The sequence below is a fragment of the Schistocerca serialis genome, chromosome 2, assembly GCF_023864345.2.
Source record: "Schistocerca serialis cubense isolate TAMUIC-IGC-003099 chromosome 2, iqSchSeri2.2, whole genome shotgun sequence".
NCBI classification, from domain to species: Eukaryota; Metazoa; Arthropoda; class Insecta; order Orthoptera; family Acrididae; genus Schistocerca; species Schistocerca serialis.
Genome location: NC_064639.1, coordinates 63976261 through 63991532, shown reverse-complemented (window position 1 = coordinate 63991532; position 15272 = coordinate 63976261). Strand labels below are relative to the sequence as shown.

The 15272-nt window shown below is 41.9% G+C and overlaps 1 protein-coding gene across 1 annotated transcript in view; it reads left to right on the top strand.

The window, feature by feature from the left end:
• The window catches only part of LOC126456766 (zinc finger protein 879-like), a 375729-nt gene that overhangs the window by 316603 nt on the left and 43854 nt on the right, over positions 1 to 15272 (top strand). Inside the window, exon 7 of the mRNA XM_050092524.1 lies at positions 5592 to 5784. Within this exon, the coding sequence (XP_049948481.1) occupies positions 5592 to 5784 (193 nt within the window). The remainder of the gene's footprint in view (positions 1 to 5591; positions 5785 to 15272) is intronic.

Genomic DNA, 15272 nt, shown 5'->3' with positions numbered 1-15272 from the left:
ATTTCAAATTCACCATTCCCAAAGATGTCAAGAAGAGATGATAGTGCTGTTTGCTCCATCTGTGATAGCTCCTGTGTTGATAGAATAATTTCACGCAGAGCAAGTTGAGCCAAAAGTGCTTACAGCTGTTGAATGGTAGTACCAGACATCACGGTTTTTGTCAATACTAGTGTGAAACAAACAATGTATATATCTTGAAAACCACTCCCATCCATTATAAACCCCGTGGCAGCCATGAAGGAAATGGAAGCCATCAATTCACATGGTTACACAGCTCAGCTCACAATGTAGTCCACAGGAAGCAAGAATTTTTCTTGCTTTTATATAGAGTGGATGATTGAAGGTGACAAACAGATTTTTTGATGTTGCTCCTTACATTTTTAACAGCTGTTTTGAGGGCTATATAGATGGTGTCAACATCTGGAGGGGTGGGGGGGACTTCGATAAATGGAAGCCACAACATGCGTGAGGGCTGGTTACGTGTTATTGTTCAAATGGTTCAAATTGCTCTGAGCACTATGGGACTTAACTTCTGAGGTCATCAGTCCCCTAGAACTTAGAGCTACTTAAACCTAACTAACCTAAGGACATCACACACACACCCATGCCCAAGGCAGGATTCGAACCTGCAACCGTAGCGGTCGCGTGGTTCCAGACTGAAGAGCCTAGAACCGCTCGGACACTCCGACCGGCTGTTATTGTCTTCCTAAACCCATTCCATTCAGATAAGTTGATAGCATTCTTACATTTCCTGTAGATCCACAGCAGATCTCTTGACCTCGCCAGTACACCTCTCTCAGCTTCACTAGTAGTTATAGCTTCAAAGATTATTGTGGTTAAACCTTCTTCACTAGGTTTGTCGAAGCGCCCCAGTGGAATACTGCCGGACTCTCTCAAGGATGTCACTTTAGGTAATGACTTAATCTTGTCAGTAGGCCTAGGGGTTTTGGGATCAGGGATTTTTTGGGGGTAAAACACTGAATACCCCACGTTGCATGAAAAGTGTCATTGCCATCAATTGTATCCATTTTTATGCCTGCATTGTCAGAATAAATTGTGTTACTGGGTTTTTGATTATGATTTCAAGAGGCTGCTGAAAAGCTGAAATTTCAAATTTCGTCACTTCACCTTATGAACTGCTGAAACCCATGGCTGAAACGACATTCAAAGAATTTGGGATCTTGTCATTCACACTTCTTGAAAACATGTCAGGAGAGGGAAATTTATCCAATGAATTCACTTTCCACCTGAGGACCTCACATTTCAAAGCATATTGTGGATTGCTGGAATTGATTGTTTCTGGGTACCACAAATATATTGCTTTACATATTTCAGGCAACGTAGCAAGGGTATATTTCTTTCTGGGAGCAACTGGTTCATGTGTTTGCAGAATGTCTTCCAGTATAAAGTGACTCAATTCCTCATTTTCTTCCATCCATTTGACGATGAAGTTTATACAGTCAATCATTTCAGCACTTTCCAGCTGGCCACAATGTCTTGAAAAAGATGCAAAGAGAAGGAAATGCATGTGACAGTAACTGTGGTACCTACTTTCTGCGGCTTTTTAAAATCTGTTCCAGTGCCAAGCCTCCATAAAATGCCTTCACCCCATTCATCTGCTCTAGCTGAAGCAGCCATTCTTATATTTTTTGTGGTGTCCGAAGTTCATTAGGAGGCGCACACTATCTCGCCTGTGTTTATTTAACTTCCATTGTTGGGCCTTTAAGGATACAGAGGCATCTGTCTCACAATAAATACATAGTTAATTGAAATTCAGCTTGTTCACTTTACCTCCTGATGCACATTCTAGAATCTTTTACTTCTCTTTCATCCTTGAGAACATTTGACTTCTTGTGTAGACATCTTTTGACAATTGTCATGAACAACAGTAAAGCTGATGATGATGATGATGATGATGATGACGACACAAACACCCAGACCCTGGGCCAGAGATCGTTAGAGTAAAATTAGAATAATTACTGCACTTATAGACGCATTGAAACAGTCATTCTTTCCACGCTCCATATGTAAATCGAACAGGAAGAAACCCTAATAACTGGTACAGTGCACCTCAAGGTGGTTTGCAGTTGTAGAGTATACCCTTATCTTCATTATTTTCAACAGCATCACTGCATGTAAAAACAAGTAGTGCCCGCCATATCAAGGCAATTTGCCTACAAATCATGTGTTTCACAACTCATACACATTGTTGTAGAACTCCACAAATGGCAAAAGAGATTAACTTAACAAGAACAACTTCACTAATTGGGATATGGCAGATGGCCAGTCATTTGACTCTCCTGTTCCAGAATGGGATTTCTGAAAGCAACAAAGGGGGACTAAGTAATAAGTATTGGTAGATACTTCTCATATGATTACCATAAACATTCTGTGCAAATCAATTTATGTCAGATGCATGTAGAAAATTTCAGAGTGAACCTGATCAGTATTGCAATTGACATTTAAAGCCAAGGAGAAAATTCCTGATCTTCCAGGAATTGGAGCACCTTATCAGGTGAAGCAGGCAAAAAGGAATACAAACGTCTCAAAAATGAGATCGACAGGAAGTGCAAAATGGCTAAGCAGGGATCGCTAGAGGACAAATGTAAGGATGTAGAGGCTTATTTCACTAGGGGTAAGATAGATATTGCCTACAGAAAAATTAAAGAAACCTATGGAGAAAAGAGAACCACTTGTATGAATATCAAGAGCTCAGATGGAAACCCAATTCTAAGGAGTATATAGAAGGCCTATACAAGGGCGATGTACTTGAGGACAATATTATGGAAATGGAAGAGGATGTAGATGAAGATGAAATGGGAGATATGATACTGCGTGAAGAGTTTGACAGAGCACTGAAAGATCTGAGTCGAAACAAGGCCCCCGGAGTAGACAACATTCCATTAGAACTACTGACAGCCTTGGGAGAGCCAGTCCTGACAAAAGTCTACCATCTGGTGAGCAAAATGTATGAGACAGGCGAAATACCCTCAGACTTCAAGAAGAATATAATAATTCCAATCCCAAAGAAAGCAGGTGTTGACAGATGTGAAAATTACCGAACTATCAGTTTAATAAGTCACAGCTGCAAAATACTAACGTGAATTCTTTACAGACGAATGGAAAAACTAGTAGAAGCCGACCTTGGGGAAGATCAGTTTGGATTCCATAGAAATATTGAAACATGTGAGGCAATACCGACCCTACGACTTATCTTAGAAGCTAGATTAAGGAAAGGCAAACCTACGTTTCTAGTATTTGTAGACTTAGAGAAAGCTTGTGACAATGTTGACTGGAATACTCTGTTTCAAATTCTGAAGGTGGCAGGGATAAAATACAGGGAGCGAAAGGCTATTTACAATTTGTGCAGAAACCAGATGGCAGTTGTAAGAGTCGAGGGACATGTAAGGGAAGCAGTGGTTGGGAAGGGATTGAGACAGGGTTGTAGCCTCTCCCCGATGTTATTCAATCTGTATTTTGAGCAAGCAGTGAAGGAAACAAAAGAAAAATTCAGAGTAGGTATTAAAATCCATGGAGAAGAAATAAAAAACTTTGAGGTTCGCCGATGACATTGTAATTCTGTCAGAGACAGCAAAGGAAATGGAAGAGCAGTTGAACAGAATGGACAGTGTCTTGAAAGGAGGATATAAATGAACATCAACAGAAGCAAAACAAGGATAATGGAATGCAGTCAAATTAAGTCAGTTGATGCTGAGGGAATTAGATTAGGAAATGAGACACTTAAATTAGTAAAGGAGTTTTGGTATTTGGGGAGCAAAATAACTGATGATGGTCGAAGTAGACAGGATATAAAATGTAGACTGGCAATGGCAAGGGATGCGTTTCTGAAGAAGAGAAATTTGTTAACATCGAGTACAGATTTAAGTGTCAGGAAGTCGTTTCTGAAAGTATTTGTTTGGAGTGTAGCCATGTATGGAAGTGAAACATGGACGATAAATAGTTTGGAGAAGAAGAGAATAGAAGCTTTCGAAATGTGCTACAGAATAATGCTGAAGATTAGATGGATAGATCAGGTAACTAATGAGGAGGTATTGAATACAATTGGGGAGAAGAGGAGTTTGTGGTACAACGTGACTAGGAGAAGGGATCGGTTGGTAGGACATGTTCTGAGATATTGAGGGATCACCAATTTAGTATTGGGAGGGCAGTGTGGAGGGTAAAAATCGTAGAGGGAGACCAAGAGATGAATACACTAAGCAGATTCAGAAGGATGTAGGCTGCAGTAGGTACTGGGAGATGAAGAAGCTTGCACAGGATAGAGTAGCATGGAAAGCTGCATCAAACCAGCTTCTGGACTGAAGACCACAACAACAACAACCATTCACATAAATAAAAGAATTGTAGGTCTACATGTCATATAATGATGTGAGGTCACTGTGAAATATTGTTTGTCATTTTTCTAAAATCTATTGGTAGACATTTTTCTCCCCACCAATTTCAGGGATGTAAAATGACAAAAAAAGAATTTTAAATATCTACTTTGTAGTAGAATTAAGCTGGCTGATGGCCCTCGCTGTTTTAATTTCTGGTAATCTTAACTGAAAAGTGTTTTCCCTCTGCATACTACATTTATCGGACTGTATATTAATGTGGTAGCAAACGTATTTGATTCTGCTGTTCTACCCACACCCAGTTCTGACAACTTAGCAAAATAAATTTAATGTAATTGATACACAATTTCAAATGACTGCAAAATGATGTAAAGTGTCTCACCTTAAAGGAATTTTTGTGCCAGTTCTGAAACTTGCCTTAGATTTTACAAATCTGTTATGTTTCTGAGGTTGTGGAGAATTTAGTATTATGCGTAATATTTTAGTAGTATCAATTCAGCTTTTGTGTTTGGGCTATAGTTGGATGTGTAAAACGTGGCCTTTGATCCTCCATCATCAGTGGAATGAACTTTTGAAAATAATCGTGTAATATTGCACCACTGCAGAACTTTATCCAGCAACATTGTGCCTCTAACTAGTGTGTGTAAATTAATGAGAAACAACTGCTATGAGATGAACACGGTTCATTTCATATTGCTTACTCGTATTTTACATTAGTATACTCTGCCATAGCTACCAAGCTATGTGGTGGAAGCCGTGGTAAAATACGGTGTCAGTTTCAGGGCGAAGTTGGATCAAATTCCCTCCTGGCCATCCAGATTTTAGTTCCCTGTTCTGTCCATGAGACATTTAAGCATATGGTTCCTTCAGAAAGTCCGTGGGTGTCTCCTGACACATCCTTGACTTGCTCGATTTTGTACTCTGTCCCTTATGATCTCGTTTTTGATGGTCTTTTGTATTGCTCTTTTATTTTCCAGTGTCTCCCCTGTTTTACTATTCATCTTCATTTGTGGTTGCGGTTCCAGTGGAGCCACCATAAATCATGTTGTGAAGAAACAGGAAACTGGAATGATGGGAATCGTATTTAGTTGTGTACCAGACTATAAAACTTGTTCCTCTAATTTGTTCTCAATATTTTGTTTTCATATTCTTTGTGTCAGAATATAGTTTTAAAGCTGACCACTGTTTCACATTAGTGCACCAAAAACACTGTTACACTGTGTCTTATGATGTCAACAGATTCAAGACTGCACGACTTCTGGGAAAGCATGCGACTTTACATACTGGTATCAAGCCTCATCAATGTGACGTGTGTGGAAAACAATTTCGGGAACGTGGAGCACTGAGGGAGCATAACCGGATACATACTGGTGCTATGCCATATACGTGTGAGTTCTGTGGAAAGAACTTCCGTTTCAAGGGTATTCTCACTGTAAGTTTGAGCTAATTTTTATACATACAAACTTTCAAAAAGGAAAATTATTTACTAAAATCTGCCACAATAACTGTAATGTGGACTAACAGGCAGTAAGAGAAACTACATTAAAAAAAATCCTGGAAATATTGTGTAATTAAAATTTAAAAAAGAAATGCTAATCTTCTGACATATTTGATTAATTTTTTTATATTCTGGAAGAGAGACAGTGAAGAGCAGGAAACTACAGTATCTCAAAAAGAAGTAAGAAAGGGAAATATGACATTTGTTCAGAGAGTATCTGGGAAAGGAAACCCATTGTTGTTGTGGTCTGCAGACCGAAGACTGGTTTGATGCAGCTCTCCATGCTACTCTATCCTGTGCAAGCTTCGTCATCTCCCAGTATCTACTGCAGCCTACATCCTTCCGAATCTGCTTAGTGTATTCATCTCTTGGTCTCCCTCTAAGATTTTTACCCCCCACACTTCCCTCCAATACTAAATTGGTGATCACTTGATGTTTCAGAATATGTCCTATCAACCAATCCCTTCTTTTTGTCAAGTTGTACCACAGATTTCTTGTATTCCCAATTGAATGTAGTACTTTCTCGTTAGCTATGTGATTGGCCCATCTAATCTTCAGCATTCTTCTGTATCCCTACATTTCAAAAGCTACTGTTCTCTTTTTATGTAAACTGTTTATTGTCCTTGTTTCCCTTCCATACATATGTTTTTGGACAGGGTCCGCTTTTAACCCAACCATGTTTCACTGCAGTTACAGCATCTTCAGTGGGCTCTTTCTTCTTCTTCGCGGATGGATCACTTAGGACCACGCGTAATCAACATTTGTTGGCCTTCCTTTTCGCCCAGTATTCCTTCATGAACAACAAATGGGCTACCTTTCGTTGCGTAGACCATGTATGTCGGTTAGTTTTTCTCTCTTCTTCCTCAAAACCCCGTGTGTTTGTGATTTTTCTGATTTCATTTCTATCGTGTAGATTTGGAGACCCTAATTCTCTCAGGTCTTTTTCCGTCTGTTTGTACCAGTTTGGTCTTGTAGTTTTGTTCTTTAAAAATGTATGGATTTTGTACGTTAACCTGTTTGAGTCCATTCTTTCTAAGTGCCCCATGAATGGGATTCTTCTCATGCGCATTGTGTCTGTTATTTTGGAGATATTTTTATATATTTCTACATTGGGTTTTGGATAATGTACCCCATCTTTAGTTCTTGGTCCTAGGATTTTCCTCATTATCTTACGTTCTTTCACTTCTAATTCCTCTTTTAGTGTTCTGTGTTGAAGGTTTAGTGTCTCAGATGCGTAGAGAGCTTCGGGTCTAATTACTGTTGTATAGTGTCGTATTTTGCAGTTCCACGAGAGACTCTTTTTGTTGTAAGTGTTTTTTGTTAACTGAAATGCCGTCTCCATTTTCTGGACTCTTGATCTGACAGATTTCTTTTCATTACAATTTTCTGCAATCCATTCACCTAAATATTTAAATTCTTTTACTCAAGAGATGTAGTTATTACCAATTTTGAGATCAGAAGGTGCATCTTTGATGTCAGTCATAAATTTTGTTTTTTCAAATGAAATTTGTAATCCTATTTTAGCTGCCTGTTCTTGTAATAATTCTAGCTGTTTCTGTGCATCGGTAATGTCTTGTGCGATCAGTGCCATGTTATCAGCAAATGCTAAACAGTCTAATTCCATGCCCTTATGTCTTGGTCCCAGTCTGTGTGCTGGTGCATCTGCTTTTTTTGATTCTCTAACAACTTTTTCAAGAGCACAATTGAAGAGCACTGGGAACAGTACATCCCCTTGTCGTAGTCCTGTGTCTATTTCAAATTCTGTGCTCAATTCTCCCATAAATTTTATGGCTGTTAAAGATAATAAATGTTCTTTACTTTTTGTATACATGTAAATATTAGTTTTTAAATCTTAATTATAGATATTTGAAACAATACATAAAATTATGAATTCATACCTTTTTACCACATGGTATGGTTTTCCGTACTATGTTTCTACAGTGACTGTTTTGTTTCACAGTTAGTCATCTGCAGAGGACAAACTGTGTATACAGACATTAAAGAACATTCTCTATCTTTAACAGCCATGAAATAAAAGCCCACTGAATATGCTGCAACTGCAGTGAAACATGTTTGGGTTAAAAAACAAAATAGTGTTTTGCTAAAGGCACACCCTATCCAAAAACATATGTATTGTGAAAGCAAACATGGGACAAAAGAGCTTCAACCCCAGGATGATTATTCCCTTCCATACACAGCTACAATCCAGACAAATAATTCAGGAAAGACTTCCTGACACTTAAATCTATATTCAATGTTAACCAATTTCTCTTCTTCAGAAATGCTTTTCTTGCCATTGCCAGTCTACATTTTATCCCTCTCTACTTTGATCATCATCAGTTATTTTGCTGCCCAAATAGCTAAACTCATATACTACTTCAAGTGTCTTGTTTCCTAATTTAATACCGTTAGCATCACCTAGTTTAATTCGACTACATTCGAATTATTCTTGTTTTGCTTCTGTTGATGTTCATCTTATATCCTTCTTTCGAGACACTTTCCATTCCATTCAACTGCTCTTCCAAGTCCTTTACTGCCTCCAACAGAATTACAGTTTCACTGGCAAACCTCAAAGTTTCTATTTATTCTCCATGAACTTTAATTACTACTCCAATTTTTTTTTTTCCTTTACTGCTGATCAACATACAGATTGAATAACATCGGGGATAGGCTACCACCCAGTCTCACTCACTTCTCAACCACTGACCCAGAATCTTCGACTCTTATAACTACCATCTGGTTTCTGTACAAGTTGTAAAAAGCGTTTCACTCCTGTATTTTACCCCTGCTACCTACATAATTTCAAAGAGAGTATTCCAGTCAACATTGTCAAAAGCTTTCTCTAAGTCCACAAATGCTATAAATGTAAGCTTGTCTTTCCTTAAACTGCTTTATGATATAAGTGATAGGGTTAGTATTCCTTTCCATGTTTCTACATTTCTCCAGAATCCAAACTGACCTTCCCCGAGATCTGCTTCTACATGTTTTGCAGTCTCCAGTAAAGAATTCGTGTTAGTATTTTGCAACCATGACCTATTAAACTGATTGCTCAGTAATTTTCACACCTGTGAGCAACTGCTTTCTTTGGATTTGGATGTACTACATTTTTCTTGAAGTCTGAGTGTATTTCACTCTCATACACATTGCACCTGTAGGATAGAAAGACTCAGTGTAATGTGACCTTAAGAGAGAATCTCTCCAACTGCACATTAGAGAAATTATTTGCAATATCGGCTTCAAAAATCTCCATCCTTATCAACCTTTAATTTGGGTGTAAAACAATGGAAAGTCCAGGATGGAATAACAACACTATGGAAAGGCAACAATACAAAAGGGATAGATTGCTACTCACCACATAGAGGAGGTTTTGAGTCACAGACAGGCACAATGAAAAAGATTCCTAGAATGTTAAGATTTTGGACAAAATACTATTTATGAAATAGAAAATGTACACACATTCACACAATCACCGGCCGAAGTGGCCGAGCGGTTCTAGGCGCTACTGTCTGGAATCGCGTGACCGCTACGGTCATAGGTTCAAATCCTGCCTTGGGCATGGATGTGTGTGATGTCCTTAGGTTAGTTAGGTTTAAGTAGTTCTAAGTTCTAGGGGACTGATGACCGCAGCAGTTAAGTCCCATAGTGCTCAAACCCATTTGAACCATTCACACAATCATGCCTCACACACACACACACACACACACACACAAACACACACACACACTGTCACTGTCTCTGTCTCTGTATGCTGGGACCTGATTGCGGCTGCATCTGATGTGAGCAGCAATCTACTTGAGTAGGTGATGGGTGGGAGGAAGAGGCATTTGTCAGGAAGGGGAAGGGATAGTACGGTATGGGTGGTGGATGGTGCTGCATGTGGGAGTGTACAGGGATGTGTTGGGGACATGATAGGGCTGCTAGGTGCAGTGGTGGGAAGCTGTGCTAGAGGAAAGGAGGGTGGGCAGGAGGAGGAGGTGAGAAGTAGAGAAGGATAAAAAATGGTAGTTGTGTCGGTGGGATGGAAGGCATGTGTGTTGCTAGAATGGGAGCAGGGAAGGTGACAGGTTGATGGAGGACAGGGCTAGTGAAGGTGGAAGACCGAGGTAGTGACGGGAACAAAGGGAGAGCTCCCATCTGCGCAGCTCAGAAAAGTTTGTGTTGACAGCACTTGCTACTGTGTTAAGATTAAATGTTCCCTTTCTTGTAGTGTCCATTGGGTCTACTATTATATATACTCTCTCATTAATTCCACCACGAAGTGTATTATCTTACACACTGTAATTATTTGGTTTGCTTTTTATGTAAATCTGTTTCTTGGCAAAATATGCGTTACCTTATGTAAATGATGCCTGGTCCAAATCTCAGCTGGTCTTTAATATTGCACCATACTTTCACCTATGACTTGGTACATTCATCTGGGGTTGTTCCAGATGCACAAAATGTGCTGTATCCACCTAACACAATTTAAGCAATACTAAAATGAACAAAGCAAAAAGGAGGTGGTCTGTACCAATAATGATGTCCGCTCATTTTTCTGTTTCTCTTTGTTGTGTCCACCACAAAATTCTCTGTGATACCTGGCCAATCAAAGAGCATACCAAGAACTACAGCAAGACATTTTAGATCTGGGGATGATCCTAGATAGAGAGAGCCAAGGTATGGCATTAGACTAAAATAAAAGATCTTGAAAGAAATAGTACATGTCAAAAGCTGCAGAGCAGCAGCTAAAATGTAATCAGCTTTCTTTGAAGTAAGTGAACATTTAGAAATACAGTGTAATCCATTAAGGTGCGGTTTTTAGAAAATATTGAAATAAGAGAACTCATATGTTTGGAAATGAATGTGTAGGATTTGGGTAACGAACACAGTGTTCGTGATGTGTAATGACTGTCGGCATTACCGATTCACATACACAATATTTAGTTATATGCATTATACGGACAGGCACAACTTAAAACACTTGGCATCTCAGAACACTCTGTCTGAGGTCCAGAGACGCTGTTTTTGCAGTGATATTCTTGGGGATGGAAGGCAGTAGAGCTTGTGTCCCCACAGGACTCCTCCCCCAATGGCCTGGAGTGCTGAAGTTGTATTGCGGTGTAGTCTTTTAAGTTGTGTTGCGGTGTGGTCTGCCTGTTTATGACATCGGTACTGGCCGAGTAGGTGGTAGCGGAGGTGCCATCGTTAGGTTGTCCACTGGTGATTGTACGTGAGCCTGTCGTGGGGATGTAGGTTGATCCTGTGTCCGGTTTTCCATGTTGTGGTCTGGGGTTGACACATGTAGGATGCCATCCCTGGATAGTGTAGATAAGAGTGCAGCTGTATAGACTGACTGTAGTATCAGTGTGGAGCGGTACAATGATTGCGACACCGTGCTGTTGCTGACCTGTCGATTTTCGTATGTGGCAGATACCACGATCGTCGTGTCATTTAGAGACACTGACATCTTCTGGAAGGTAGTGTTTGACATCGACTGTGACGGAAAACGGGGTTGCATTGTGGCGTGAGATCGAAGGGACTTCCCCAACGTCTCTGCCCAAGTCCACACTGTCTTCCGTCTATCAACAGACACAGTAGTGGGTTTGCCAGCTATCACGATTTTGAATGTGTCAGGTCCTGCTCTTAGTACTTTATACGGGCCACTGTATGCTGGGTACAGCTCTGGCTCGATGACATCTGTGCGTAGCATTACGTGAGTGCAAGTCTGTAGGTTTTTTTTTTCCACGAGTACAGTGGTTGTTGTGTGATTTGAAGGCAGTGGGACTCTGATGCTGCGTGTCCATTCTCTGACCCGTCATACAAGGTCTGGGAGGTCCTCATTGCCTTCGTCCATTGTCTGTGTGACAAATTCCACCAGGTTCACTGTAGACGATCAACACTATCAAGGCATCGAGGTCATCTTTGTGGGCCGTTCTGATACCCAGCAGCACCCAGGATAGCATCTCTGACCATTCGTTATTGTGGCACACCAGTGCTGTTTACAGCGTATGGTGCCACCACTCCACTAGGCCATTTGACTGTGGATGGTAGGTAGGCTGTGGTACGAAATCGGTGGCAGCCACAGAGGCAGTACAGTTCTGTAAACATTGTCGATTCGAATTGTCTGCCCTGATCGGTTGTTAGCGGTCAGGGCCGCCAAATCCCGCTATCCGTTGGCTGATAAATGATCTCACTACTGTCTCTGCTGATATGTCCCTCAGCGGAGCAGCCTCCACCCCCTGAGTCATTCGGTTGATGACCAATAGGATATAACTAAATCTGTTTGATTCAGGTAGTGGCTCTACTAAATCTGTATGAGCGTGCCAAAAATGGCCCTTCGGGACAGGGAAGTTCCCTAACACCCGTGGTTGTGTCATCCTGTCTTCGCACTCTGGCAAGGAATGCACACTTGTGTCCAAGTGGCACAATCCCTCTTCGTATTCGACCATATGTAACGCTCCGAAAGTAATTTCATTGTGGGATTCACTCCAGGGTGAGCTAAGTTATGGAGCAAGTTATGTTGTTCAGCAATAGTTGCCAGGGACAAAAGTTCATTGCCTCCCAGTTGACACGTCACATCAAACTAGTTGGTTTCAGGCACTGGGCATTGTCGTAGTTGTAATCTGTGCGTCCACAAGATTATCAAAATCCAGTTAATTGGTCATGGCCACTAGGTGGGACAGGTAGTCCACAACCATATTGTCCACTCCGAGCACGTGGTGAACGTCTGTTGTGAACTGTGAGATGTGGTCCAAGTGCCTAAACCTGGTGGTGTGGCAGTGGCAGACGGGTTAATGCTTGATGGTATAGTAAGTGGTCTCCCTTCGATATCATCGCAGGAGTCGCACACCACTTTGTACGTGGCCAGTAGTTTGTGGTCAAAGGTTGACCACCTCCTTTGACAGTATGTCAGTTTCCTTAAGAGAAAACGGAGAGGTTGTGTCATCCCTGGCACTTTCTGCTGTAATACAGCACCTATCGCTCGGTCGCTTGCATCTGATGTAATGATAAGATGAGCATCCCGTTAAGGCCGTGCAAGTGTGATGGTGTGGGCTAGTTGAGCTGTAGTGTTGTCGAATGCAGTTTGCATCTCAGCTGTCCGTGTTAGCTTCCTCTTCACCGATGTATTTCTCCTCCGTAGAGCTTCTGTGATGGGAAGTAAGAGTTTCAGCTGCCTGGAGTAGGTGTTGTCAGTAGACAATTTACGTAGTTCTTGGTAATTTGTGAGAGGGGAACAGTTAGTAATCTACTCAATTTTGCCCTGTGTGGGCCGTATGCCTGTTGGGTTGACTGGAAGGCTAATGAACATGATGCAAGGCTGTCACAGGTGGTATTTGTCAGTATTAATTTCCACCCCGTGTTGTGACAGCTTGTCGTGTACTCCATGCAGGTGTCGTACACGTTCCTCTGTGGATTTTGAGAATATAATTAAATCTTAGAAATAGCAGTAACCGCGTGGCACATTGAAAAACATCAAGGAATCTTTGCCATGTTTGTGCAGCGTTTTTCAACCCAAACAGCTTGAATAAGAATTTATGTGAACTGAATGGAGAGATAATGGCTGTTTTGTGAATCTCCTCCATAGATATGTGGGAGTACGTTCTTTTACTGTCCATTACACTAAAGATGGTTGCCCCTGCCAACTCGTGTGTGAAATCTCGGATATTCAAGACAAGGTAGCTATCTATAATTGTTCTGGCGTTGAGGTACCAGTAGTCGCCACAGAGGCACCATGAACCATCTTTCTTTGGCCGCATAGTGATAGCTGATGCCCGTGCACTGTTGGAAGGTCTGGGGGTTAGGCGGTGGTGGTGGTGGTGGCATACGGGAGGTGGTATTAATTCTGTGGACGGTGCCGTCCATAACTATGCCAACTGTTTTGATTGGTAGGGATGGTCCAGGAGACAGAATCCTGTTGTCTAACCTGTCCACAGAGGTGGTATCCTTGTCGGTGAGTGATTAGCTCGTGAGAGCAGAAACATTGTCACTGTTCATCCTGCTTGTGAGAGCTGCATCACCAAGTATAATAGACACCGTAACAACCTGTGTATCCGTGCTAGTGGTTGTGCAGCTATCCTGCGGCTGTTGGGTGCATCAGGCCATCTGTAGTCGCTGCCAGATTCATTGCAGTTGGCTGTCCAGTTCGTGATGGCAGCTGCATAGCTGCTAGTTTTCTGTACGTGTTTTGTTGTTCTCTTTGTAGATGTTCGTGTAGGCCGTATTTCTTTTGTCTAGTTCATTGTACAGTGTTGCACATTGTAATGCAAGATCCGCTGCGTTCTCCAAGTCTAGCAGTGGAGGGGAAGGGTCTATGAAGGAAGGCAGACTGTCACTGCAGACGCCCCCTGTAGAGTGTTGTCCATCACCTTGTAATAACAGAGCCCTTCTGAGGTCTGGGATGAGACGTTAATGACAGAGGAAGTCCACTCCGAGCAACAGTTCCACTGTTTCAGCCCCAAAGAAAGTCCGTGGGCACAGTGTGTGGTCGTGTAACTAGAGTGTCGCGGAGGTTGTCCCCATTACCAGTGTTATTGCGTCATTTGCCGTTCGGAGTTGTACAGTTGAGGGCTCGTAATCTTGTGTTTTGGGATGTGGGGGTAGTGTGCTGATGTCCGCGCCCATATGGACCGGCAGATACTGATGTAGCCGGCGGTCGTAAACAAACAGTTGCATGCCATCTGCTCGTGTGTGTGGCGTGTTATGTGCTTCGGTATTGCCAGTAGAAAGGCAACTTGCTGTGGGGAGGCAGGCTGGTGCACGCCTGTCCACCGGTGTAGTTTGGGTAGTCACACGGCTGTCGGCAGTGGTGTGCATTGGCGCTGAACTGCGCGTGAAACCAATATAGTCGCTTGTCGTTTTATTTTGGCTGTGCTGTGTTGTGGCTGACCAGCCATCAGCTGTCTCCCTTTCTTGTTGATTTCCTGCAGGAACAGAGTCTGTGCACCGTGATTGTTGCTGCGCTGCAGCGGTCGTGGCCTGAAGTTAGCTGAGGGTCCAGTTACGGGGAAGGGGGGGGGGGGGGGGTTCACCGTGCAGTAGTTCAAAATCACTATGAACTGGCATTATCTCTCCCTGAGACCACCAAATACACTGATCTACTTGTTTGTCGTCACTGATAGTTCGGCATTTGTTACGCCACTGTGGTTGGTAACATGTCAATGCCTGACATCTCAATAATGATACTCACTCGGTTCATAGGGAGACGTGTGAGTAGCATTAGTACCACTTGAATGTAAGATGGTTGGAACTTAAATCGTAGCAACTATTTATTCACAACCGATACATTTGCACCTGTTACTGTCCTTCAAAGTAGTCACCAGCGTTGTGTAGAAACCATTGCCAGCAATGTGGAAGGCGTAGTATACTGTTAGCAGAGCCTGTTCTGTTGATGGTGAGGATGGAGCGGTCTACTGCCTGTTGAATCTCTGGAACAGTTCTGAAGC